The sequence below is a fragment of the Penicillium cinerascens genome (assembly GCF_028974065.1).
Source record: "Penicillium cinerascens strain IBT 15544 chromosome Unknown contig_16_segment0_segment0, whole genome shotgun sequence".
NCBI lineage: Eukaryota > Fungi > Ascomycota > Eurotiomycetes > Eurotiales > Aspergillaceae > Penicillium > Penicillium cinerascens.
The window spans coordinates 4,178,020-4,203,270 of NW_026695286.1; the positions used below are offsets into that span (position 1 = coordinate 4,178,020).

At 49.6% G+C, this 25,251-nt stretch overlaps 11 protein-coding genes across 11 annotated transcripts; 4 read left to right on the forward strand and 7 right to left on the reverse strand.

The window, feature by feature from the left end:
- Positions 1-712: 712 nt before the first annotated feature.
- On the forward strand, positions 713-2,057 carry N7498_001580 (basic proline-rich protein; the record flags this gene model as incomplete). Its single annotated transcript, XM_058448643.1, has 4 exons — positions 713-813; positions 921-1,139; positions 1,285-1,818; positions 1,883-2,057. 4 exons carry the CDS (start codon positions 713-715, stop codon positions 2,055-2,057), a joined length of 1,029 nt encoding a protein of 342 aa, XP_058314054.1.
- A 934-nt stretch (positions 2,058-2,991) lies between these two features.
- On the forward strand, positions 2,992-3,364 carry N7498_001581 (U6 snRNA-associated Sm-like protein LSm8; the record flags this gene model as incomplete). The annotated part of the gene is made up of 2 exons (XM_058448644.1): positions 2,992-3,016; positions 3,093-3,364. 2 exons carry the CDS (start codon positions 2,992-2,994, stop codon positions 3,362-3,364), a joined length of 297 nt encoding a protein of 98 aa, XP_058314055.1.
- Positions 3,365-5,633: 2,269 nt separating this feature from the next.
- N7498_001582 (uncharacterized protein) lies at positions 5,634-6,423 on the reverse strand (the record flags this gene model as incomplete). Its single annotated transcript, XM_058448645.1, has 3 exons — positions 5,634-5,779; positions 5,841-6,143; positions 6,204-6,423. The coding sequence occupies 3 exons, from the start codon at positions 6,421-6,423 to the stop codon at positions 5,634-5,636; spliced, it is 669 nt and encodes a 222-aa protein (XP_058314056.1).
- A 2,733-nt stretch (positions 6,424-9,156) lies between these two features.
- On the reverse strand, positions 9,157-9,989 carry N7498_001583 (Zn(II)2Cys6 transcription factor domain-containing protein; the record flags this gene model as incomplete). Its single annotated transcript, XM_058448646.1, has 2 exons — positions 9,157-9,491; positions 9,656-9,989. 2 exons carry the CDS (start codon positions 9,987-9,989, stop codon positions 9,157-9,159), a joined length of 669 nt encoding a protein of 222 aa, XP_058314057.1.
- A 1,470-nt stretch (positions 9,990-11,459) lies between these two features.
- Positions 11,460-13,047, forward strand: N7498_001584 (fungal specific transcription factor domain-containing protein; the record flags this gene model as incomplete). Its single annotated transcript, XM_058448647.1, has 4 exons — positions 11,460-11,662; positions 11,716-12,138; positions 12,190-12,416; positions 12,476-13,047. 4 exons carry the CDS (start codon positions 11,460-11,462, stop codon positions 13,045-13,047), a joined length of 1,425 nt encoding a protein of 474 aa, XP_058314058.1.
- Positions 13,048-13,377: 330 nt separating this feature from the next.
- N7498_001585 (cytochrome P450) lies at positions 13,378-14,773 on the reverse strand (the record flags this gene model as incomplete). The annotated part of the gene is made up of 2 exons (XM_058448648.1): positions 13,378-14,401; positions 14,466-14,773. The coding sequence occupies 2 exons, from the start codon at positions 14,771-14,773 to the stop codon at positions 13,378-13,380; spliced, it is 1,332 nt and encodes a 443-aa protein (XP_058314059.1).
- Positions 14,774-15,186: 413 nt separating this feature from the next.
- On the reverse strand, positions 15,187-16,459 carry N7498_001586 (spherulation-specific family 4 protein; the record flags this gene model as incomplete). Its single annotated transcript, XM_058448649.1, has 3 exons — positions 15,187-15,782; positions 15,842-16,208; positions 16,328-16,459. 3 exons carry the CDS (start codon positions 16,457-16,459, stop codon positions 15,187-15,189), a joined length of 1,095 nt encoding a protein of 364 aa, XP_058314060.1.
- A 1,278-nt stretch (positions 16,460-17,737) lies between these two features.
- On the reverse strand, positions 17,738-18,571 carry N7498_001587 (uncharacterized protein; the record flags this gene model as incomplete). Its single annotated transcript, XM_058448650.1, has 1 exon — positions 17,738-18,571. One exon carries the CDS (start codon positions 18,569-18,571, stop codon positions 17,738-17,740), a length of 834 nt encoding a protein of 277 aa, XP_058314061.1.
- Positions 18,572-18,672: 101 nt separating this feature from the next.
- N7498_001588 (uncharacterized protein) lies at positions 18,673-18,933 on the reverse strand (the record flags this gene model as incomplete). The annotated part of the gene is made up of 1 exon (XM_058448651.1): positions 18,673-18,933. One exon carries the CDS (start codon positions 18,931-18,933, stop codon positions 18,673-18,675), a length of 261 nt encoding a protein of 86 aa, XP_058314062.1.
- Positions 18,934-20,731: 1,798 nt separating this feature from the next.
- Positions 20,732-23,355, reverse strand: N7498_001589 (uncharacterized protein; the record flags this gene model as incomplete). The annotated part of the gene is made up of 8 exons (XM_058448652.1): positions 20,732-21,231; positions 21,284-21,495; positions 21,561-21,753; positions 21,831-22,252; positions 22,320-22,916; positions 22,981-23,096; positions 23,178-23,244; positions 23,303-23,355. The coding sequence occupies 8 exons, from the start codon at positions 23,353-23,355 to the stop codon at positions 20,732-20,734; spliced, it is 2,160 nt and encodes a 719-aa protein (XP_058314063.1).
- A 399-nt stretch (positions 23,356-23,754) lies between these two features.
- N7498_001590 (complex I 30 kDa subunit family protein) lies at positions 23,755-24,759 on the forward strand (the record flags this gene model as incomplete). The annotated part of the gene is made up of 3 exons (XM_058448653.1): positions 23,755-23,926; positions 23,994-24,643; positions 24,703-24,759. 3 exons carry the CDS (start codon positions 23,755-23,757, stop codon positions 24,751-24,753), a joined length of 873 nt encoding a protein of 290 aa, XP_058314064.1. The 3' UTR covers positions 24,754-24,759.
- Between the last annotated feature and the right edge of the window lie 492 nt (positions 24,760-25,251).

Sequence of the window (25,251 nt, forward strand, 5' to 3'; positions counted from 1 at the left end):
TCGATTTGGTTTGCTGCGTGGGCTTGGTGCTTTTCTCCTCCATATCAAGTAGCGATGAAGTCGCATTTCCTTCATCATGTGCGGAACCTTCGGAATTGTCGTTCTCTTGCGATACTAAGGACTCGGCGATCTTCCGGCATTTCTCAAGTAGTCCCACCACGGCTTCGTTGGAGGGGACTTGGTCTGAATGTTGCAAAGCCGATGCATCCTGTTCAATTTGTTTGATGGCTGACCCGAAATTGGCGGACTCCGATGCAAAGCTACGCGAGTTTAGAAGTGGGTAGGACAATGGGGATCGAGCATTTGCTCTTCGCAACTGTAGCGCAGGGATATTGTTCGAAGATCGACTTTGGGTCGTTGTAGGAAGCCGAGGGAAGGGGAAGGCGTTGCGGTGTCGCGGACGAAAATTGACAGAACTGGCAGACAGGGCCTTGCGACCTTGAGCCGCGTTGGGCTCTCAAGGCTACTCTTTTCATGGTGAGTTGAATTGGGCGTTGGGATAAATTGGGCGGACGTGGACCGAGCTGCGGATTTTTAGGAGAGAGGCTCTCAAGGCGGAGGCGGCGCCCCAGCGCTCTGACGTCTACTTCTGCCTTACACACCTTCTGGTCACAGGTCAAGGCAAACCTCTTTCCCCCTCTTGAAAAGCGATTAAGAGTCCCATGCCGCATAACATTGACTCCTCTTGTCAAGTCTAACGCTCTCTTTTGACATGCCTCCTCCTCCACCCCCTCCGCCGCCGCCGCCTGGAGGACTTGGTGGCCCTCCCCACCACCTCCTGCAGCTTTACCGACCAGGCCTTCGAAAGGTGAAGTAAAAGGCAGAGTACGTACACTGATCCTGACGTATGTACTTAGACCAACCATAATTTAGTTACCAGTCCAGTCATCGGAAAAGCAGTCAACTAACGTTGTGAATAGGGCGCTCTACTACTCTGATATTCACAAAGGCACTCGATTGAAGAAAGCCACCACCAATGACCGATCAGCGCCTATTATTCGAAATTCTGGAGGCGGCTCAGCTGCGCCGCCCATGGGAGCTGCACCTCCAGTTCCAGGCATAAGACCCCCTCCCACAGGACTTGCACCCCGGTCCCGTCTGGACCGGCCGCCAACAGATTACGAAGCAACAGTGAAGGAGTATCTGGCTCGGATGCAGCGGCCAGTGCTGCAGCGCCACAATTAGGTGGTCTCTTTGCGGGCGGGATGCCCAAGCTGCGTAGTCGCGGCGGTGTCAACACGGGTGCCAACCGGTCAGACTCTCCATATTTATCTGACTCTGAAGCGTCTCGCCCGGCGCCTGCTGCAGTACCTCCAAAACCTCCAGGCGCCCTAGGCTGCCTGGTGCACGACCACCACCACCTCCGTCTACAGAGTCGTCACCTGCGCCACCTATAAACCCTTTAGTCGCAAGCTTGAAGAAAGTCCCCCCTCGACCTGGTTCCAGGCCATCCTCTACTATCTCTTCAGCAACTGCTCCCGAGATCCCTCCTCCACGTGCTCCTCCGCCACCTCCTGGGGTAGGCCGGGCACCACCACCTCCGGTGTCTAGAAACCATCTGCACCCCCTCCCCCTCCTCCTACAGCTAGTCCAGCGGTGCCACCTCCTCCCCCCCAACTACAACAAGCCCGCCCCCCCCTCCCGCTACTCCGGGCGGTCATTGCTCCTCCTCCTCCACCTGGAGCACCTCCATCACTCGCCGCGCAGGCTGCCCGCAGTGCTCTGGGACACCCACCACCGGCACCACCAGCTGCAGCACCAGCAGCTCCCCCTCCACCTCCACCAGTTTCTCCTCCAAGCGCTCCTCCCCCGCCCCCAGTGAGCCATCGCCATCACCATTCCGTCCATCGCCTGTCGCTTCCCCGGCACCAATGAATCCCAGTGCTTATACTCTCACTAATGGCGGCTCATCCCATGCACCAGCCCAGACTCCATCCACCAATGGCCACATCAACATCGTGGATCCTCGCTTCAAGTTCCCCGGTGATGCGATGCTTCCGGCTCCTCGAAGGTTCACCAAGACCCTTCCTGTCAAGTATCGTGCCGGGAAAAATTAGCAGCGTGCCGTACCATCTTAAGTGAATTACGGATTGATTTGAGTGCATGGGACATTGCGGGCGATAGATATGCACAGTAGTAAATGCTACATTATATACACTTTCCGTTCACTTTTTAGGACCTTAAACCTTTTTACTATACATTCCAGTGATCTTGAAAGGCTCAAGTGACTTATTGCTTAGGTGGCGGTACCGGCGTTGGCGGATCCCGTGGAGTTCAATATGAAATGACCAATTATTGATTTTTCACTCCAATAAATTGGGTTACTTCGTGCCAATTGATCAGCTGGTTTTACCACCTGGCAAGACCATTAATATTATCCAAGGTCTGAAATTGACCTATGTGTCACTCTATTTCTAGATGGAGAATTATTATCTGGCTAAGTATGTACTATGTGATCTTTCCTGTCTATGGATATGGCTACTAAATATTAGTACAGAAGGTATTGTATCACTCGCGTATGTAAGAATCAATTCAGATGCACAATTCCCAAATTCCAAGATAACATTATCTTAACAATATCTCTTAAGTACAATTATATCATTAAAATTTGGGCCGAAGACTTAGTATACCAGAGTGAAGCTTACCGTTCACAGAGCACAAAGCTGCGTATCACGTGACCACATACAAACAATGCAAATATTCAAAGGTTGTCGTTCATCTCACGACGAGTGCCTCTCGATTAGCAACTTCTGCGACTCTTTCTTCGATTCTGTGTGGCCTCATTTAGCGCTCAAGACCTTCAGCTTTCACCCGTCTCTGAAAAATTGAAGAGGACCCTGGGAACCTAGGTTGCGCACTCGTCTTGAAGCCTCGACCAAAGCTTAGCTTCGCGAACACCATCTTGCGGCGAAAAGCTCCAATTACACCACGACATCGGCAAGGCGTAGCATTACCTAGCTGCCAGCTGATTTATCACATCCTAAATCCACCATGTCTCTCCAACCCTACATCAATAGTAAGCAACCTGTCAAAGCTGTTTCCGAAGCTGTCTGCAACCTGATCTTCATGCTAATATACTGTTGCTCCTGTAGAGAAAGTCCTCATCCTGACTGTGGATGGCCGAACACTACTTGGAAATCTCCTCTCCACTGATCAACTTACGAATCTCGTTCTCACTGATACCGTCGAGCGCATCATCCGCACCCCCGACGATGATGAGCCCTCATCACAAATCGAGCACGGTCTCTATTTAATTCGAGGCGATAATGTGGTAGCATGCGGTGAAGTGGACGAGAAGATTGATGCCGATATTGACTGGACCAAAGTGAAGGGCGAGGTGATTCGGGATACGAAAAATGCATGAACGGATCACGATGATTTGATTTTTACACATATTGGGCGTTGGTGGCTATGGGGATTATTTGCATACAAACAGAGACTTGACTCCAGCAGATGTCACTAATAAAATAAGTCTCGCTATCCTTACTCACCTATACTCTAAACATGAACAATTGCACTTGTGGCTGTAGTTTAGGCAAGTGAAATGTCAACGCAGAGTGCGAAGAGTGTTCTGGCATACATGATCAGGACTGGCTTTGATGACATCGATTGGTGCAATATTGGGAATACACGTGGATTCTCTTATGAGATGGAAGTAGTGACCATTGACCCTGAAATGTCTCCAAAACGGACTATATCTATGCGTGTCTCAGAGCAGGGGCCCAAAGGTTGCCTCGTATCTCTCCACGTTTAGCTGACCATCTCAAATCTGTCCAATTAGGGCCTGGGAGAGACCCTCCAAGTAAAGCAGATGAAAAGGAGAACGTACCGCTGCATCGATACTATACCTACTGCTAATTAAGTATTAGCGGGCATAGGTCTCAGGAACCCATCCAATCTCTTCTATGGCCCATCTAATCCATAGACGATGCTCTCCATCCAGTAGCATATAAATATCTTGAATGAGATGAACCGCCCAGCCCTCTACCCACCAGTACCTCTCTAAGTCTTTCACCAAACAGCATAAAAAGCAAGTACACATAAAGCCCCATTATCGCCGTTCCTCAAGAGTTCCAGATAACCATCATCTATCTCGAAGAGCCATTGAAAGAAACCCCGCAACTTATCTTGATCTTTCATGTTCTGACTGTATAGAAACGAGTAACTTCGTCTCAGCGCCAAAATCGCTTTCTGTAAAACAGGCAGTCTTCCTTCACCATCCTTCGCTTCAGCACACACCTGTTCCTCCAACTCCACCAGAACTTGGCATTCCTCAGGCGTATGAGTCTTCCAATAATCCATACTTCCCCACGTACTCCGGAAGATCAAAGAGACAGGTGAAGAAAAGATTGAAGTCTCTGCCATGACAACTGTATCGATGCCTCTCAGAAGGTATAGCCATTCGGGGATGACTCCATTTCCTAGAATAAGCATATCGTCTTCTTGTATCGGGCGTGCTAGACTAAAATAGAGCATTAACACCCCAAAGACAAAAAAGAGCGCTACAGGTTTGGGGCGTCACCCCGGGTATTAGCGGGAGTGCCTTGGATAGGGATGCTGATTGACGTTCGATGGCGTAAGCCAGGAGGAAATGTCTCCGTCCGCTGTTATAGCGTGCGATGTGGAGAGCTGCAAGGGCGAGAATGCCGTCTAGAAGATAATCGGTGGTAAATGCCATTTGAGGGATAACGACTCGCCAAAGATCTCGAATCTGTGGATCGGGAGATAGCGTCATGGCGGTGGAAATAGTAAAGTGATGAAGGAGCTCGAGCTTAAGTGTATCTGGATTTGGAGCTGTCGATACTGGACTTTCGACAGTTTGGATGAAGTCGCAATGGAGTCCCTTCTTGATGCAATTGAGGCATGATGGGCGTCGCTCATCGCACTAAGATCGATTAATGCCAATACTAGGGTGGCGGAGGTAGTAATCAGAAGATTGCTGGAGTGAAGCATACCTTGATCTTTCTAGAGCGGCAAATTTGACAGCCCGTGCGGGATTTAGTGTGCCACTTACGACGACTGCCCGTAGCACCAATAGACTGCGGCATTCCAGAAGAATGTATTATTCAAAACTTCAAGAACCGTACGCAGTTTTCGAGTACTTGCAACATGCGACGATTAATGATGATACGCTGTGGAGATTCCGGGAACGAGGGGAACGAGCGAGCGTGAGCGAGCGAGGATTTCAGATCGATTGATTGGTTGAATGCGGGACCAAGGCCCACTATGGTGAAGGATAGTGGGCCATGATGGCTCGCTCTCATCAAGCTTGGTCATGTCCACCTTTTCCTACATAGACCACACATCAAACACTACTGGAAGGTAAAAAAGACCGAATTGGTTAGTCTTATCAAAAATAAAAATAAAACAAGCATTTTATTGATACAATCTCTCTAATTCTAGCAACATGCTGAGCCTTAAACATTTTGTCCAATTCCCACCAATCTTCTTTCTCGATTTTCTTTTTCTTTTTTTTTTTTTCTCCTTTCGAAGTTTTGTTCTCTGCACTCCTTTTCTTCCTCCATGTCAGCCGGTGTCAAACCTTGTAAGCTGATGTAGTCCATCTGATCACGGGAGTTGAATGACCAACACAATTAATTCGATGAAACAATGAGCTTTCTGATGCTGTTCACTCACTGCTTCATGAGAGCGTTGGCCTCAGTCTCGTTGTCAAAATCGACAAGATGAGTCGAGTGGCACCAGGGCTTGATGGTCTCCTCCTTGCGAATGACCCCAGCAAAAAGGCACACCATTTGATTCGTGGGTAGGTTTCGTTGATCTGAGTGCGAGTCGTTTTGTGAATCAGTTCACCGAAATCTTTCACATGAGAGAGTGGACACCGGTATTGTCGTAGGTCGTGGCCAGCTGGATGAGTTGACCAATGTACGTGATCGTTCCATCAACACCCATGTCCTCATGGCGGATGATCGTCTCTGCAGCTGCCTCTGCTTGATCCGTAGTGGCTCCAAAATCCTTGAGGACGTGGAGTGCCTTGATTCCGCCGTAGATGTCAAAAGAAATTCGGGTGGCTGTCAGGTTCTCCTCGGCCGTACCAAGGTCGTGCAGCAGGCATGTCAAAGCCCAAGTCACCGGGTTAAGGGCAGCATATCGCCCCGGGAATTGCTGCTTGGTAATAGCCATTCCTGTAAAGAAGTCAGATGCGAAGCTCGTATTGCTAGTATTTGAACAAGATATAGACATACCGTAGAAAAAGACCCTCATTGAATGATTGAAGGTTTCCGGATGGAGGACTTCTTTGGCGTATTTCAATGTCTTCGAGACCACAGGATCATCAAATGGAAATTTGATGTCGTTGAGGGAGAGCTCATCGGGCTTGTTGATGAAAGGTTGGTCGGCGAATATAGCACCCGCATTAGCCGGCGTGCTAGTCCAGCCATTGGTAGCGACTTCGTGTTGGCACATGATGAAGTGGAAAGAGTTGGAAGAAGGGGAATATTCCTGTTGAGTGCGGAAGAAGACAGACGATAGTAGTCTAAAATGTTTGTTGGATGAAACCAAAAAAACCATGAAGAATGGATGGGATGAGGCTGTTAAATATTCTCAACATTACACTTCGACTATACATTTGAGTTGATTAAGCATGCATACCGGATTAGGAAGTTACGGCATGTGGGGCTTTGGTGTCAACTCGCGGCTAATCACAGTTGCGCGCGATGATCTCCATCCATCGCCTTTTCGCTCTTCCCGGAGTGAGCGTCAAAGCCTGGACGAGCACATTTATCAGCACTACACGCCCTTTTAGGAAGTTAGAGCATGTGGAATAGAGTTTATAGAAATTTGTTATGTCACAGATGACAATATAATCAGGCTGAAAAATCATTTTTAAAATCCCTCTTGTAGTTAATCAAATATATTAGCAACAACCTTGAAAGTAACCCAAAAGACGATCGATCGACAAGCCTAGCAGAACAACATTATATTTGTAAACACTCCAAGGAGGCTTTCATACTTCAATGGCTCTAACACATCTCGCCAACCCAGTGAGTACTGCTTAGCTAGTACCTCACCCATCATTTCAAGACGAATATACTGATCTTTATTCCAAGAGTCCGCTAGGATTTGGCGCATTTGCAACTACCTTGATGACCCTCTCGCTTTCTATGATGGGGCTCCGTGGCGTTTCAAACCAGACAGTGTTCATTGGAAATCTCTGTTTTCTCGCGGGGATAGGGCTCTTGATATCTGCACAATGGGAGATGGTGAAGGGGAAACACTTTTGCCTATACCGTACTCGCTGCATTTGGTAAGTTACCACCCATTGACACATTATATAAGGTGGCTTATAACGCGTTATAGGATTTTACTACGGTGGTTACGGTGTAATGTTAATGCCCTCGCTGGGTATTGTACAAGCTTATGGCGGGGAAACGGCCGAATACCATAACGCTTTTGCATTCTATCAATTGAGTAGGTCCCTGATACAATCCATATATCACTGGTATGGGCTGACATCCAATCGCAGTTTGGTGTGTACTGATTTTCTTTTTCCTCCTTGCCGCTTTACCAACGTAAGTACATATCCATATCTGAGTTGGCGGTGGGAGGTTTGCTGAGGTTTCTATAGAAACATTCCAAATATCGTCATTTATGCTGCTTTAGAGATGTGCTACATCTTCAATTGTACAGCTCACTTTTTGTATGCTGACGGTATGTCAGCATTGGCCGACGCTTTCACAAAGTCGGCTGGTGCCTTTGGCTTCCTATCAGCGCTGGCTGGATTCTATTTGCTAGCACATGGATTATGTCAAGATGCAGTTCCGTTTCAGATTCCCTTGTGTGTAACAAGTGGTCGATTTCGACGAGCATCTTCTGTGGGTGGGAAACCTGATGAGATAAGCCCCGTTTGAAGACTTGCTGAGGTGCACAGTTCAAGCAGGCAACGAAGGCATAAAAGCGTTGTGACCAAATCGATTGCATTCTCACTAGTTAGCATTGCCTTAATGAGTATAAATGTTGACGTCCATTCTGGGACTAGTGCCTTCCTCTGACTACTTAAGCTTCATTTCCGTAGACTCCTTCTTCCTTCCTCGTCGCTCTCAATCAAGTTCTTTCGTACTCAATTGTTTCAGCTTCAATTCTCTCTTTTCTCTCCTTCACCAATAACCCTAGCAGCAAAATAGTCGATTCACCTTACAGTAACCTGACGCGCCTAGTGGCTTTATATTGCTTTGAAAGGAGCCCATTGCTGCTGCGACCTAGAAAACCCCAGGCGTATTATAGCATCATTGTGTGGCCCAAAGGCTGCAATATCCAAGAAGTATACCCGGAGAAAATGGGATAACGGTTTCAAAACGTAGACCATCGAGAAGATACCATGGATCAAATGAGCAACCACCCCTCTTCTATCACGTAAAGCTCCGATTCATGCGGCACCAAATTGCCATCTGAATTCTTTCGCTTCCAATGTTCATGCGAATCCTTGAAGCACTTATCACATTCAAACAGCAGGTCACATCCCAAAGCAATCTTAGAGACCCGATGACCAGCATTTGCTCGCCATCAGTCTGGCACTCAAGACCTGCAATGAAAATAGGCCACAGCAGGCATTTGAATAAACCCTCGTCAAATTTGAGAGACTCGATCACGTCAAGTAATTGCGACACCAAGGTCTCACTGTCGAGCTTTTTGGTCAATGTCGGTGTTACAGCACAAAGTACCCGGTTTCCGTAGAGTATGGTGGCAGTTTTATATGCTTGAGATAACAAAGAAAGCTTCTGAATCTCCACTGTTGAGGTAGCTGTTGACTGCACAAAATACGATGCCCATTTCAGACAATCAAAGTCCATAGTCAGCTCAAGCATGCGTAGTATGTTGTCATGTGCTCGTGAATCGAGGTGTCGTCGTGCACGCCTGTCTCAATAGCGTGTCTTTGGTTCGAAAAATAACTAATAGCCCCTAGTAGAAAAACAGGGCAACCCAGAAAGCTTCGAATAATGAACTCTTGATACTTGCTCTCTTCAAGGTTGGCACATAACTCAGGACTAGACTTTAGACCTGAAAGTGTACCTCCCATGGTTGAGACGCTAATAAGGCCAGCGGCAAATCATCATGTCAGTTGTTTAATGCGATAATGATTTAAAATAGGGAGAGAAGCATACAGCGCAAATAGACGGGCAATGAAGCGCCTCGTCTCATCTATTGCTTGTGAAGGGCCGGTGATGGAATGTTCACCGGCACCAGAATCCAGCAGTGCGCGCGAAAGGTCAAGGAGACCTTCTGCACCACGGAGATGATGCTTCCAACCATCGATACCCGACTCGAGAAGATCAAGAAAATTAAAAGAAGAATACTTGCCATGACCTCATCTTTCTGAGAACTGTCTGGATGAGACAATGACGATGACAATGCTTGAATAGTTTGCCTCTTGAAATGGAGCGCATCCAAATTAGCATTGACATATCGAGGGGATAAAGCGTCCTCGGTTCGATCGAATGAATGGCCTGCATTCGCGTAATGCCGTGCGGCCACAGCTATGATACTCTATTGTAGGGTTAGGCTCCCCGCAGCATGCGTGAGTAAATTCCTAAACGGATTGCTATCGCTTTCATATAGAATGAACAATTTGGCGATGCGCACATTGCCTTTCTTTTGGAGTAGCATGTCTACACTCAAGTGAATATGATCGTTATCATACAATAGTCAAGATAGAACCTCGATGACCAATCGAGATCGTGGACGCAGGGGTCTTGCAACGCGAACCGAGGAGTAGGATTGATTGCTAGAGACGTCGCGCTTGGATGTGAGGTTTGTTTCGGCTTGGAGTCCGCACATGGATATTCATCTGAGGCTTTGGGACCCATTCCGAGGACTTGACCGCGCATTTTCCCCCGGATTGCCACGCCTTTGACCCATCGAAGGGGTCTTTTATCAAAGCATTCCAGCCCCGCCTTCTTGCACTTGGCGCAAGGTGTGCTGGTTTGGTCGCATTGGATCGTACGACTGCGGCATGCCCAGCATGCTGCGTGCATTCTTCAAAGTACCGATTGGAGCTGAGCAAAGGAACGATGGATAAAAGGAGCTAGAATTTAAGCTTGGAATGATGACTCTATGAGCACTCGGAAGGTTTGCCGCAAGTACCTGGCTAGATATTTAATTCTCAGCTCGGCGTGGGTACATGTTATCTAGGGGTCTTGTGAATTGACGCTTCAAATCCAAAAGCAACAAATTTCTTATTCTTATACCTATTACTCTCCTTTGATTCTGGAGACAGAAGTGAAGTAGATTTTTTGTAAGTATAAATAGGCATTACTCAGCAAGAATCTTTGACCACATTCGGCATTTTAATGCCTTTTTTTAATTGAATAGTTACTTACTATCCTAAGAGATCTTGTTTTCTATATCTTATCTACCATTGCATAATTCTTGAATTTCTAGAATTACCAAGAGCTAACCCTGGGCTGCGACTAATATGCTTTACGGTTTTTATTGTTTAAAAGATGTTATGCTCTAAGGAGCTCGCTGTAAGTTACAAGGAGACTGTGATGGTTCACTATGATATTTAATCAATGGCAATCAATATCATCCCATTGCGATAATACTCCAGTATCTGGAATGCAGCAAGTGGTGATCTATTCTATTGTCATTGACATCGAACCTGCTTTTCGCCCACATGTGCATGTAATCTATCCAATGTTGGTTGTTGGCTTCGTATTTGGGCAATGTAGCAATACATCTGTACCATCACAGCTGCATACTCCATCCCTTCCAAAAGTGGGGGTAGGCGGTTTTCAGGCCAATCATCTTCTGCGGATTTCTCGGTCTCGACTTCAATAGGCCGATGCACCGCTGCTTATTACTCAGGGCCTTAAATAATGTTAAACAATCCTCAGGGAATTATGTCGGCATGACCATCACTGCTTCCAAGAGTGGGGAAACAGTTTAAGTTGCTTATCGCGGCTACGATTTCCGAAACATGAGTTCCATCTCAGCACAATATGACCTCAACGGACCGAGTTACCAAGCGAAGACGACCATCGCGATCATCCGAGCCGGTAAAGCCCAGTAAAGCGCGCTCATGCGAGGCTTGTCGCCGGTTAAAAACACGGTGCGAGATCAATTCTAGCACTTTAGATGGATGCCATCGTTGTGAGATACTTGGGTATTCAGCCTCGTAAAAGATAGTCGTATGCAGGTGCTGATGTCGTTTTAGGATAAAATGCTCGTTTCCCGTAGTGGTTCAGAACACTGGTGCGCATATACCAACGGGGAGTGAAACTGAAATTGAGCTTCGGCATGACTATCACAATAGGTGTGTTCTGATCCTTTCACGTTACAAACAACTCTTCTTTACTAAGAAAGAAAGTAAAACATTGGAAAAAAGACTTCGTGCCGTTGAGACTTCTTTGGCAGATATTCAAGCTTCATTATCTGCACAGCCTGTCGGCCTAAACCTCAGTATACCGGAGGTGAGAATATCGGACCACTGAATGACACTAAACATGGAGCCAATTTTGTTAATCTATTATCAGACAGCGCAGTCTAGCGCGGAGAGAACTGCCCGCGATGCTCCCATGAGCCTTATCCAAGAAATCCGAGAGAATATCACCTTACATCGACAGCCACGGCAGATCCAAGATCTCTTAGAGGATGTCATCGTAAATGGGATCGTCTCGGAGAACACAGCCTTTTCACTCCTAAAAGGGTAGGGCATCTGTACTAGAAGTACCATACAAACAAAGCTCATCCGTCTTCTAGATTTTCAAAGCTATCGAGTCGCTGGCTATTTTTGAACACCGACTTAACAGATCTACGAACCAAATCCCCCCTTCTATTTGGTACTTGTATCCTTGCCGGTCTTCACATAACCCCATCATTGCACGGTTCGCCAACACATCACGCATTATACCGCCACGTTCATGGACTGTTAGGCCGGTCCCAATGTGCATCTGCTGTTTCCCTGGATACGATTCAAGCAATGCTGGTTTGCTCCATGTGGGACTTAAGGCCGACCAGAGATCATGACCATGGCAATTCATGGCTTTTGAGCGGTACAGCGGCGATGCAGGTTATGATCACGACTTCTTTTGGGCAGCTACTGCAGACGAGAAATATTCAGGAACAGGCACGCGCGCGGGAGATCTTGCGTACCTGGAACTTGATTTGCTTGTGTCAGCTACAGTATGTCAGCAAGATAGTGAGGTCTGTTTTGAAGAAGCTAATATGGCCCAGATTCTCCGTTGGCTCTGGTCGACCACCTGTTATTTCTGGACAATACTTTGATCAATGTGCAAAGATTCTCGAATTCCCATCTTATAACTCCCGAGATGAGCTAGTGCTAGCTGGCGTGTATCTTTATCGAAAACTATGGGAATTGGTTAGTTCGAACGTGATTCAGAAGGAGGTTCCAGCCTGGCCTGAGATCGAACAACTATGCAAGTCGCAAGAACATATCTACAGTATGTCCTCAAGGCTCTTTCAAAACACATTCAAACTAAATCGGAGCTCTGGCATCTAGATCTTGACTCATCCGAGCCTTTGCGTTTTGCCTATTCCTGCACTTACCTGATCCTCGCTCGCCGCACACTGCAGCACATCCACGAATCTCAACCAGGAAACTCCAGCAGCACACGAATCAGGCCGGAAGCAGATAATGCTCTTGCATTTATCAGATTTGCGATTCATCACTCAAACCAGATTTTGGTCCTTTTTCTCTCCATGTCTGATCTCACAACCTGCATCCATCCAGCATACGAGAATCTCCTGTGCTCATTTGCGATGGTCACTTTGGCCGAGTTTGTTAGCCATGTGGTCAATATCGGCGAGACTATTGGGCTCATGGAGCGGGCTATATCTCACATCCAGCGTGGAGGGAAGGCTGAGCCTGTGAGTCGGTGGTCTTTGAATGTCATCAAGCAGCATGTCAATGGGAGTGAGTTGGACTCTTTCATAGATGGAGCTGATAGTACCGAGACTTTCGCTCCACCCACAGCAGAGAATCCAAGATCGTGGATGGAAAGTGACTGGAGTATGAATCTCGAGCAGGAGTTTCCATCTCTTGAAGATATGTTCTTTGGCAATGCGGCTTGATATATATAATTCGTTTGCTAAATTTCCTAATGATATGCCGTTTACCTTGTATCATGCTATCTTATAAACACGCTGCCCTAAACCCTGCTCCTCAATCTAATCCCAGAGAGACATTCCTTGGGCTTCTTCGAAAATCCCTCATGAGACTCTATCGTCGACTGGTACAAGGTAAACTCATACCGGTGGAACAATGTCCCAATAATTAACTGCAACTCCATGATCGCGACATTCTGCCCAACACAAGCACGCGGACCATAAGAGAAAGGATTAAACCCGATCTTCTGTCTCGGTGTCAGATTCAACCAACGATCAGGCCTGAATTCCTCCACATCATCTCCCCCAAATTTCCGCCATATGATGTATAGTATAAGAAGGAACAGAAAGCACAGTTCCAGGCGGGAAAAAATATCCATCAAATTCCACGCCAGACCCATTATCAGTGACAAGACGAGGAAGGCCAATAGCAGAAGTAGAGTGTAACCGCATCCCCTCATCAATACAGCGACGTAAGAATGGTAGATCTCTCACTTGGCTGTATGAGGCAATTTCCGGCTGGTCACCAATGGCTTGATCAAGCTCTTCTCGTAGTCGGGGAACAATAGTCCCGGGGGCACAACGCTCGCCATGAAGAATCCAATAAAACACCGCACAAGAGGTATTGGAGATCGTGTCGGAACCAGCAATTAGTTGTGTAAGTGCTTCAGACGTAAGTTCCTCCCGGCCCATCGGGTTCCCATTAGCATCCTTGGCCTGCAACAATCGAGACAGGATGTCATTTCGTGTATCGATTTGCCCCTTCTCCGCTGCATCTAACCGCGAAGCAACGGCCGCAACCGCAATTCCAGTCAGGTTCTCAACGGCCGCAATACCCTTCGTGAAGAAGGGATCCGGTAGATACTTTGCCCAAGGACGCAAAGCTGGGAGAAGGCCAAGAGTAGACGAGACCTCTCCACGTCTATTCAGGACTTCGACGGCTGGAGCGGTGGACATGGGGCCCCCGGGTACAAGCTGCACCTCTGTCTCATCCTTGCCTTTATTCACCATCCCGAATGGAGATCCAAATGCCAGGTCCCCAATAATGTCGAAGGCGAGGTAGCTGAACCAGGGCATAGCGTTGAATCTGGCGAAGGTACCTGGGCTACCGTCAAGGGACGTTGATTTCGGTCCCATACCTGCAATGCGGTCTAGCTGTATAACCCATCGCTGTAGATTGGCGGCCATGTGAGGCTCGAAAGCAGCCACGGATTTCGGTGAGAATGCATGCGAGATGATTTTGCGTTTGCGTGTATGTTCTGCCCGGTCGCGAACATTGAACATACCGGGAGTACGGGCGATGAAAGCTTCATAGTAGTGGCTTGATGCACCTCGTTAATAAGGTCTTAATCCAGTATAGGTTACTATCAGAGTTCATTTCTCACTCTTTCAGAAACCCATTTCCATGCCCATATACCACATTGAGGGCCCGTTCATCTGCGATGGAAACATGATTGAATCCGATTCGTACAACCTTGCCGTATTTTCGGTGCGCGCTGTCAACGGCTGCGAACTTTTTTCCTCGTCGAGCACTGTATCCAACCCATAGATTGCTGAATTTGGCCAGGAATGGGCCCGGAACCCGGGAAAGGGTTTTGTAGCTTGTGAAGTATGGGATTGTGTAGTATAGGATGAACCATATCGGTACTGTACAGGCTATCCATGGGGAGATGAAAAGTTTTAGAACGCCCATTTTACGTATCGAAGGTGAACGATAGCAGAGATCTTTGATTTTGGGATTTACCTGAACATCAACGATTTAAGTAACCTTCTGCTCTTCGTAGCTAGGATGTCCTCGATTGATCTCCGGCGGAGTTGATGGGCAACACCGTCGGAGATGGGGTGCACGACAGCTAAGTTCAAGATACGAGGTCAAGAGTGGGGGGCAACGCTGGGGTAGAGTACTCTCATCGGAAGGTTTGAATCGAACCAATGTAAATGAGCAAATGATAAATCCTTTCTTTTATTGGAATATATAATCGTATGGACCGAAACAGATATCCATTCAATTTATAAATTCTTCAAATCTCAGTCAACTAAAGTCCAAAATGAACATACGAGGTCACAATGAAACCACTCAGAAGAGCTTCTTGGCCCAGTCTAAACCTAGTCGGAAGCCGAAACCATAGCGGCTGTCACCTTAAGAACGGTATCAGCGGACTTATAGTCAACAGTGTTGGTCAAATACGCAGCACCAAGACCCATATCCTTCGCTTCCTTGATAACAGTCTCGTAGTTTGCATCAGTGGGCGCACTGTACAAGAGAACCGCATCCTTGGAATAGTCCTCCGTAGAAGAAAACTCGTCAGCAGGCACAGCATCGATCCAAGCATCATAGGAGTTTTCAAATTCAACGATCAAGTCTGCAGCATCAAAGTATCCGTTTACCGCGCCCTCCTCCAGCTTGGTACCAGGGTTGAAGACGATAAAGTCTAGGTTAGAGGATCTGGCATTGTCTGCGACCTCGGTCATGTATGAAATCAAGGAGGTATCGTCGGTTCTTGGTGCTTCGTCGAAGAAAATGCCGGAGACGGTGATGTTCTTCGCCGTGTATGCAGACCAGCCGCTGTAAGTGGAGATGTCACTCTCAACATCCGAGGCAGAACGGGTACCATATTCTGTTGGGATGTATCCGAGGACCACGACATTGTCATAGCTGTTCAACTGCGCAATACCCGCAATGTATGCCGCTTCTGGGTAGGCTGGAGTGATTCATGTTAGCAAATATAGTAGGGCAAATGAGTTTTCAGTGCTTTCTTACTAGTATCGCCTGGGCCGCTGTCGGGGTTGACAATGACCTTGAACTCGATATCGGGGTGTCCAGCTGCGGCTTCGTAGACGGGGGCCCAGGTGGTGTTATCAGTGGGCCAGATATAAAGCGGCAGTAGGATAGAAGTGGATGGGGAAGCCGTGGATGAAGCGGTCGCAGAAGAAGCCGCAGAAGATGCGGTAGATGAAGATGCAGTAGAGGAAGAGGCGATTGTAGAAGTTGCCGTGGAGAAAGAGGAAGCAACCTCGGAGGTGAAAGACCAGTGCAGAGGTAGAGGTCGTAGAGAGATACACCGTGGAGAAAGTAGAAGAAGGTGCCGCGGTGAAGATAGCAGAAGATTCAGAAGTGAAGGAAGCCACTGTATAGAAGGTGGATTCAGCCACTGGTGAGAAAGTAGATTCGGCCGCCGATGAGATGGTAGATTCGGCCGCTGGTGAAAAGGTAGATTCGGCCACTGGTGTGATGGTCGAGAGTCACCGTAATGATGTATGTCTCATAAACCGTGGCGACAGAAGTCTCGAACACTGTGGCGTAGGTCGTCCAGGCAGCCTCAGGGAGAGACATCTTGAGAGGCCACCGGAGAGGGCTTATGAGAGTGTCCATGTCCATGAGAATGCCCATGAGAGTGCGCAATTGGCAAATCGTCAGAAGAGTCATCTGATACCGCCGACACCGCCGACAACGACACCGGGGCGGCACAAGCAGCGGATAAGGCAACGGAGGCCATAGTCAGGGCACTGCCCACAACGAAAGAAAAACGCATCTTGAAGATGAAAAAAAGGAGGGTAAGAATGTAAAAAAAGGAGCGTAATGATCAACTAACCACCAGGGCTGTATGATCTGGAAAAATAAGGAGCGACGATAGCGTGGAAAGGCTCGATGCCAATCTCAAGATCGGGGACGGAGAGCATGTTTATACTTAAAGCCCTGGGAGGACCCAGATCCGAAGATCCATTCCAGACCCTCAACAGTCCATTGTGGAAAAACCCACAGTCCACAAAATCCACATCATACAAAGAGAAACGGCGTTAGCAGCCACCAGGAGCGAATGGCGTAACAGGAATCACCAATTAATCTGCCAGAACACATGGTATCGAATGAAATGGCCAGCCACTTGTTTCAGGATCCAGTCAAGATTAGAGGTAAATCAGGGCGGAAATGGCCGAGCACAAGGCCGAGCATCCGTTTTGTCGAGCTAATGATTCGATCGATCCAACGAACCATTGCGGACGATGTGGAACCGACGCTAAGGGGAGATTCGCCTAATGAATCTCACTCAGAAATCTCAGCGTCAATGCCACCGGCGCGTGCTGAGACGTTTCCGATTCTTCTTGGCTCTGCAGTAGAATGTCGTCAGAGAGGGTTCTCGGACATTTCTTTTGACATTTGACAGGTCATAGGGTTCAGGGGAATTGATTGACCGCATTTTGGGTGCTAAGCGCCACCAAGTTGGTGCAGGTTCGGGCGGATCACAAACAAAATGCACGCCACGTAAAAGTAGCCCCCGCTTTAATCTTATCTCGTTTCACATTGCACATTCCACATCTGACCTTTTTTTCCTCATCTATCAATTGCCTGCGTGGATCCTGATCCTGATAGCCCTGATTACTTCCAAGGTCAAGGAGCATCTGTCGACGTGTCCCATGGGCCAAGCTTTGCTCTCCAAGGTCCACGGGGTGATGTACTCATTGACATTGGGGCTAAAACTCGGAGATTACGGGCAATCAACGGGATTACAAAGAGACAGACTTGTAAAAATTTTAATAAATTCATTCTTGGTTAAACATACATCGCAAAAATGGATCAAGGCTGCTACCACAGGCGGCGAGGGGCGAGAACCATGAGGGATAATATCTTATCCTACCCTGTCCGCGGAGAAGCCCTAGTTCATGCACTCTGCTTCGGCTTCGCGGACTCAGTGAGAGCCAGAGCCTGCTGTTGAAGCTTCTTGTTGCGGCGCAGCAGGCCGGCGAACTTCTTATCCAGCAAGTCCATTTCCTTGCGCGTAGTCTCTAGGTCCTTCTGTGTCTTGCTGGAAAGACTCTTCAGCTCCTCGTCCGTCATCGCCGCTACATCTTCGAGGGTAGGGTTGCTGCCAGGGATGGCAGCGGAGCCGAGCAGCTGTTTGGCGGTAGCAGCGGCGAAGGAGCGTACGGCGGCCGTGGTGGTCTGGAGAAGCTCGGCAGAGTGGGCGACGGCCCAGTCGTGACTGCGGGTGCTATCTGCCTCCATGGCGGAAAGAACGTTGGGCGGAATAATGGCATCGGTGGGCTCCAGGACGGGAGAGGAGGATCCCATCTGGGCCATAGCGTCGTCCACCCAGAAAATGTTGTATTTCTCAGGGTTCACGAAAAGGGCATCAAGGCCACCGTTGATGTTGCTCGAATCGTCGCCGACCGGGAAGACATCAATGATTCCATTCCGACTCTTCTCCAGTTCGAGGTATCGCTCTTCCTCTTCGGGTTCGAGATGTCGAAGCACGCAACCCCGAGGAGTGATAAGACAACGGGTCTTGAGGGCCTGAGTACCCACTCGGACGGGCTCACCACGCAGGAGGGCCTTGCGATGTTCTTCGTTAAGTTCAGTAGGTTGCTTCAAGTCCTCATAGTCATCGGCAGTGCACTTCATGTCACCGCGTTGGCTGAGGTTGGCAGGGTTGAACAAGGAGCTTTTGTTCAGATCAATGTTCCCCGTCTCGGTGCATCTCGGCAAGCAGGGCATGTAGGGGCTTGGTGCGTTCCATGAACAAGTCTTTGATCGAACGGTTACTTTCCTCGGCATCTTTGAGTAGCTGCCCCATAGTGTTGTGAGAGTGCCAAGCCTCAGGGGGGGGTCTTGGGCTCAGCGGGCTCGTCGCCCACAGAGGGTGCCTCGGAGGGTGCCTTGTTCTCTTCCACCATTGGCTCCTTGACCTTCACCTTCTTGATAGATTCAGCTTTGGGTTCCACGCGTGAGGGCTCCGCCTTTTTGGGCGATTCAGCACGGTTTTTGGCGGGGGTTGAGGTCTCAGCAGAGAGCGGAGCGGCATCCCCTGTCTCAAGGGCAGTGGCGGGTGCCTTCTTGGTCTTGCGCTTTCGGCCCATGATTGGAGCTTGAACGGGTTCTTCGGCTACGGAAGTAGACTTCGACCTTTTTGGCTTCTGCCTCTTTCGCTTTCTGTCTCCGCTCTTTCTTGGCCTGACTCTTAGTGACCGCACGCACCGGAGCAGAGCCAATGCGACCGGAAGCAGGAGGGGAGTTTGAGCGAGATACAGAGCCGGAGGGATAAAGCTCTGCCTCAGAGCCGAATTCACCAGGAGTATCTGGTCTGCTGATGGAAGAAACACTATGTCTTGGAGACCCTAACTTGCCGGTGCCAGCAGCTGAGGCGGTTCCAACGTGGCGAGATGCTTCAGATTTGGGGGTGTCAACGACACGGAGGATGCGTGTCTGGCGAGGGGCAGAAGAATCAGAAACACGAGAGGTTGTTGTAAGAGGAGTGTTTGGTCGTGAACCAATAGCAGAGACAGCAGAAACTGAGCCAGGTCGAGCCGTAAATGCAGAAGCAAACGTCCCAGATAGGGCAGATGTAAACGTTCCAGATAGGGCTCGCTCTGAATGCACAGAAGAGGTCTCTTGCGATGACAACGGCACGCTCACGCTAGCAGGGCTGGCCTTTGCACCCACAGGACTATCTAATCCACCGGTCTCTCTATCATCGCTAGAAGCAGGAACGTCTATTTTGTTCTGAATTCGAGGCTTACGAATTGGTTTCGCGACGGGTGATCCCAGAGAGATTTGAGATGCATCCTTAGTGCGCACCGATGAGTTCCCTGTGCGAATGCCAAACTCAGGACTAATTGGACGAGAGTGAGATGGAGTGGCCCCCCAGTCCAGGAGGCACGATGGGGGCCGGGGACGATGGTTTAGACGAGCCGCTCTGTTCTTGGAATATAGCAGATGCCGGGTGAGAGTGGGGCAAAGGAAGACCTGGCGGAAGGGTGGGTGTGCCTGCACGGCCAGCAGAATCACCGGGAAGTTGAGATTTCAGGAAACCAAATGTGTCGATAGGCTGGCTATCCTTCAATTGGCTGCTGAGAGGAGGGAAGTCATCATCCACTATTGGTTGCTAGTTAGCATCCAGTCCCGTAGCAAAGCAACGTGTGAGAGGTGCAGGTAATAGTAATGAGCAGGCAGGGTCATGAGGGGTCAAGCGAAGGGCAACGACTATGCGAAACGATTATCCGGGCAATTATGCAAGGTCCAAGAGTGCCAACAGATAATTACACGAGGTGCACCGACCATTCTGGTCGGTTACAGTCTAAGGCAGGAGCGTCTATGTAAACGGACAGTGAGACAAGTGGTTTCGAATAAGACCCTGATCCATCTGGTGGTGATTCAGGGTAGGGAGGTCTTAACGTACATTAATCAATGAGATCATCCACGGTCTTCAAGACGCTGGGATGACTATGAAGAGCCGAATGCAAGAAATGGATAGAAGGGAAAGACCAGCCGCCAGAATAAAAAGGAGACCCCAGGGGACATGCAGATATGTCCACGAAATGCAAGAAACACCTTGAGCCGGTAGACAAGGACCGGGGTAAAGCATGCATAAAAACAAGAGAATTCAAGGTCATCACAATACGCCATGGGTATGTCCACCCCTCGTATTGATCCAGGGCACCAAGCCCGATTGGCTGAAAAAAAGACATGATGCAATTCCGGCCCATTGTAGCGAGAAAAGGAAAGGAAAAAGATATCGTGTCATCAAGGGATACAGGCCCGTTAAAAGCACAGTAAAAGATATCATGGACCAGGAAGGCGCAAATAGAGAATGCACTGGAGTCAGGAACGTAAGTAGAGTAAGCAAGGGAAACGGGGAAAGGAAGTGACCACGGCGTTTCACCAGCGGCTGAACCCACCGCCGTACATCATCGAGGGGTTGTACCCACCTTGACCCTGACTCCCGTACAGCGCTTGTCCAGCAGTACCGTTGGCACCGATCTGATGCATTCTCGCCTGCAAAATGCTCGGGTCCGCAAGATCTACTACACCGCCTCCACCGGAGGAAGTGTTAGCGTGTCTGTGCTTCTTCCCCTTCTTCTTCTGCTTCTGTGAGCCGCCAGAGTCAGGTGCAGTGCCTGTCTGGGACCCATAGAAAGAGCTGAGAAGGCCATTGACGGGAGTCAGGGGAGGTGGGGTTTGGTGCTGTTGAAGGAAAGGGAACATAAACTCACGCTTTGCGGCCTCCTGGCCCTGTACACCACCCACATTCGTGCCGCTGCGGCCACGCAGTAGTTCACGCATCAACTCGGGCGTCTGCGTCCTTTCCCACGTTGGATCCAAGACCAAGGTTGGCATTTGAAGTAAATCCGTGTCCTTGGGCAAACATTCCGCCGCCGCTGATAGGAGGGGTTCCCGCTGTCTTCAGCCCAGGAGGGGGGCCCTGCACACCACTCGCGTAAAACCCGCTGGCAAGGGCGTGCTGAGGACTGGGAGCAGTCAGGGGATTGGGTGTGGCAGACTGCATCTGGCTCAGCATGCGTGCGTTGCTGATATTCTTTGTTCCAACCTCGTTGGCGAAGGCGAAGCGAGAGGACTGCCGGTTTTGAGCCTGAAGAGCAATTGAACTGAGCCAGTTGGGATTGGAATAGCCCTTGACGGGTCTGGTTGGTCGAGGGGAGTAGAGCTAAGAGGATCGGAAAGACCAGCTTGCTGGTTGCCTGCCGACTTCAGGAGCATCAACTGTTGTTGCTGAAGTGGCGTCAAGCTTCGACCAGCCAGGTTCAATCCTTGGAATTGATGACTGGTAGCCGAGACAGGAGAGCCAACGGTAGAGTTGTCGGCCGTGCCTTGCTGAGATGGCGGTTGGATAGCGCCATGCGACTCGCGCCCCTGGCGACCGCGCGGAGGGTTGACTTCTTCTGGCTCGCCACCAAGCTGGAGACTCCCGGCCTCGCGACTATCTTCTTCCGCTACTGCAGTTTGGGTAGCAGCTCACTCTCACGCTTGACACGCTCCTGCTCGGCCTTCTCACGCATTGCTCGGCGTTTGACGCCACCGTATGGATCAATGAAAGAGGGGTAATTTTGGATACGCTTGACTTCCTCCAAAGGGAGGTCAGTGGGGGAAAAGACAAATCGGAATTCGGGAGAGAGTATATCCTTGACCAGACTGTCAAACGGTGTTTCGGATTCCGGCTTATTGGGAAGGCTTGACGGGTTGGGAATAGGTGACCGTGCACTGGACTGAGAAGCTATTCGCTGCGCTTCCTGAACAACAGACGGCGGTTTCTCGATCCGCTTTGATTCTTCAGGGGCCATGGCAACAGTTACACCAGCAGGTCGGGGGCTCTGAGACGCTTGGCTGCCAGTCAAACTAGCACGGCGAGTCCTGATCGCAGCCGCATCCTTATTTGCCCAGCTGGCAGAAGAAGGTAATGCAGGTCCATCCGGAACAACCTGGCGGCCACTAACAGAATCATCCTTACTTGGCTGCCGTCGCATCGTGTGTGAGATCGGTTGAACGGGACGGACATTGCGGGGTACTGGACGGATGGTGCTGACGTTGACTGGACAGTGTGTTCAGCGAAGAGAGATCGGAACGACTATAGCTTTCACTATCTTCGCCAGTCTCGTGCAAAAATGTGCAGTTGCGGTTGTTGCATTGCTCATTGCGAAGGAACGACGAGCAATACTTGGTCGTTCCATACTGGGCCCTTAGAACACGATCGCCATTGACAGACCCGTCGACAGAAGTGATGCAAGTCGCGGCATCGGCCTTCCGAGAGAAGGTGACATAAACGCCAATTCCCTGATGCGGGTTGCCACCAGGCTTGGCCTTGCTGACCACAATTTTCTCAATATCACCGTATTGACCGAAATATTCCCTCCCGCGAAGAGTTTGAAGCAGTTGGTTCTCGTCACGGATGGTGGGGTTGAGACCGATAACATAAACCAAGTTCTTCTGGACGACACGAACTCCAGCTAGATTCTTCCGACTAGACGCTTCTATTTCCCGCTTTTCAGCCTCCTTCTTCTTCGCTGCAGCCGCTTTGCGATGCTTAAGTGCAAGATCTGCTTTGAACCTAAAGTGCAAGATCAGGTCAGCGGCCCTGCACAAGTGTAGGTACAGTTCCTTGCCAAACTCACTCTTCTGCATCTGGAATCTTGTATTGAATCGTGCTGTCATCGTACGGACGGCGGCAGTTGGGGCAACGACCCTCCTCGCTGTGGGTTTTAATATTGTTGTAGCAGAATTGGCAAATCTATAAAACATATGTCAGTGCGACCGTCAACACACATAAGCAGTATCGGCGGAGGTCGTCGGGGAGCAGGCCAAGACGCACCTGATACCCACAGGGGCACGGCTTGAAGTTCTTGTCTGAGAGGTCGAACTCTTCGATGCAAAGGGGGCTTAAAGGTACATGTCACGTAGCGAAGTCGCGTCATCATCTCGACGACCAATACATACCAGAATTCATCATCATCGTCGATGACGGAGTCGATCTGTTGGCGACTAGACATGGTCGCGACGAAAACTGTTCTAATGTGGAAAGGCGACACGGAAATCTCAACGCCGGTACCCAAACGAAAGGTCGGGTACACAATAGACAAAGGAGACAGAAGACGCTACTTCAGAGCCAGGATGAAAGAAAAAGAACGAGGAATTAGTAAGAGGAGAAGAGGAGAAGGGAAGGGAGGGGGAGAGATGATCGTATGAGGATGGACGGCGAGGGAGAAGGAAAGGAAGGAAATTGAAGCGCGGCTTCATTTTGCTGGCATTACCTGGTTGGGTTTAGCGCCACGCGGTGGTTTAGGTCATCTGCACGTGACTCCGCAGGTTCGACCAACCTCGATCCTCACAATCCGCCTTACGTGCCCTTCGTTCCCCCCTCCTGCCGCAGCCATTGTCCCCTCACCACAATGGCCTCTGCACGCTCCTTGATGCGCCTGGGTGCCGGCCGCTCGATGGCTTCGGCCTCCCGGTCTATGGCCCCTCGCGCTTTTTCGTCGTCCTCGCTGCAGTATGCCGCCAAGGCGTCAACACAACCGGGCGCCCCGGAGCCTGAGAACATGCGCCAGGCGCAACGGCCTCGTGCGTGACAACCCTGGTCAATTGGCTAACGGCGTCTTAATAGAGCTGACTGTCTTGTTTAATCTAGCCCAGGGACCCCTCCGTGCCCCCGTTGTCAACCCTACCGACAAGTACCAGGACAAGGCTGACAGCCTGCACACGTACGGACAGTACATCATGTCTTGCCTTCCGAAATATATCCAGCAATTCACCGTCTGGAAGGATGAACTCACCGTGTACACTGCGCCCGCTGGTATCGTCCCCGTCATGAGCTTCCTGAAGAACCACACCGCGGCCGAGTTCACCCAAATCTCCGATATTACTGGTGTCGATTTCCCCACCCGTGACCAGCGCTTTGAGGTCGTCTACAATCTTCTTAGCGTCCGCTATAACTCTCGTATTCGGGTAAAGACCTATGCCGACGAGGCCACCCCTGTTCCCAGTGTGACTGGTCTGTTTGAGGGAGCTCTGTGGTACGAACGCGAGGTCTACGACATGTTCGGTGTCTTCTTCACCGGCCACCCCGATCTGCGCCGTATCATGACCGACTACGGATTTGATGGCCACCCACTGCGCAAGGATTTCCCCTTGACTGGTTACACCGAGCTCCGCTACGATGAGGAGAAGAAGCGCATCGTCATTGAGCCCCTTGAGCTCACTCAAGCTTTCCGCAACTTCGAGAGCGGCTCTACCGCATGGGAGCCCGTCGGTCCTGGCCAGAACCGGACGCCCGGCTCAGTAAGCGAAACAATTTGCGATCATTTAGCTTCAACTGTCACTGACTCTTGCATTTATAGTTCACCCTCCCCACCCCCAAGCCCGAACCGAAGGAGGAGGAAAAGAAATAGAAAGGGAATGTACGCGTATTACCTATCTTTGCCATGTCTGTATGTACATATCGTTAATTGATGGCATTTCGCCTCTCCAACCAAACCTTCCGATCCACATGAAGATGTATGTATGTAGCTGGCGAGCCTCGGTCGGGTAGATATATCTTGACATCACCAAGTTGCGCTGCTAATTTTGCGGGTTTGCGATGGACCAATGTATCACCCTGATTTTGATGGAATAGTGTCTCTTGATGGCGCCTTTTTTTACGGATTGCCTTGAACAAGCGGACGTGCCAGACCTGTATCTATTTTATCGAGGTAAGTACCCACAGCTATGCATAGTGGGATCGAACACCGCGAGGCGGAGAGGAGAGCCTTGGCAAATGATCCGCGGCAGAAAAAAAAAAAGTCCGCGACCACCTCCGAGTTAATCCCCAGTCGCAGCCATACGCCTGAGTCCTCCATCTTCAAAAGCCATTTTATCTTCCTTCATACGTGCAGTCTCTGTTCGCATCT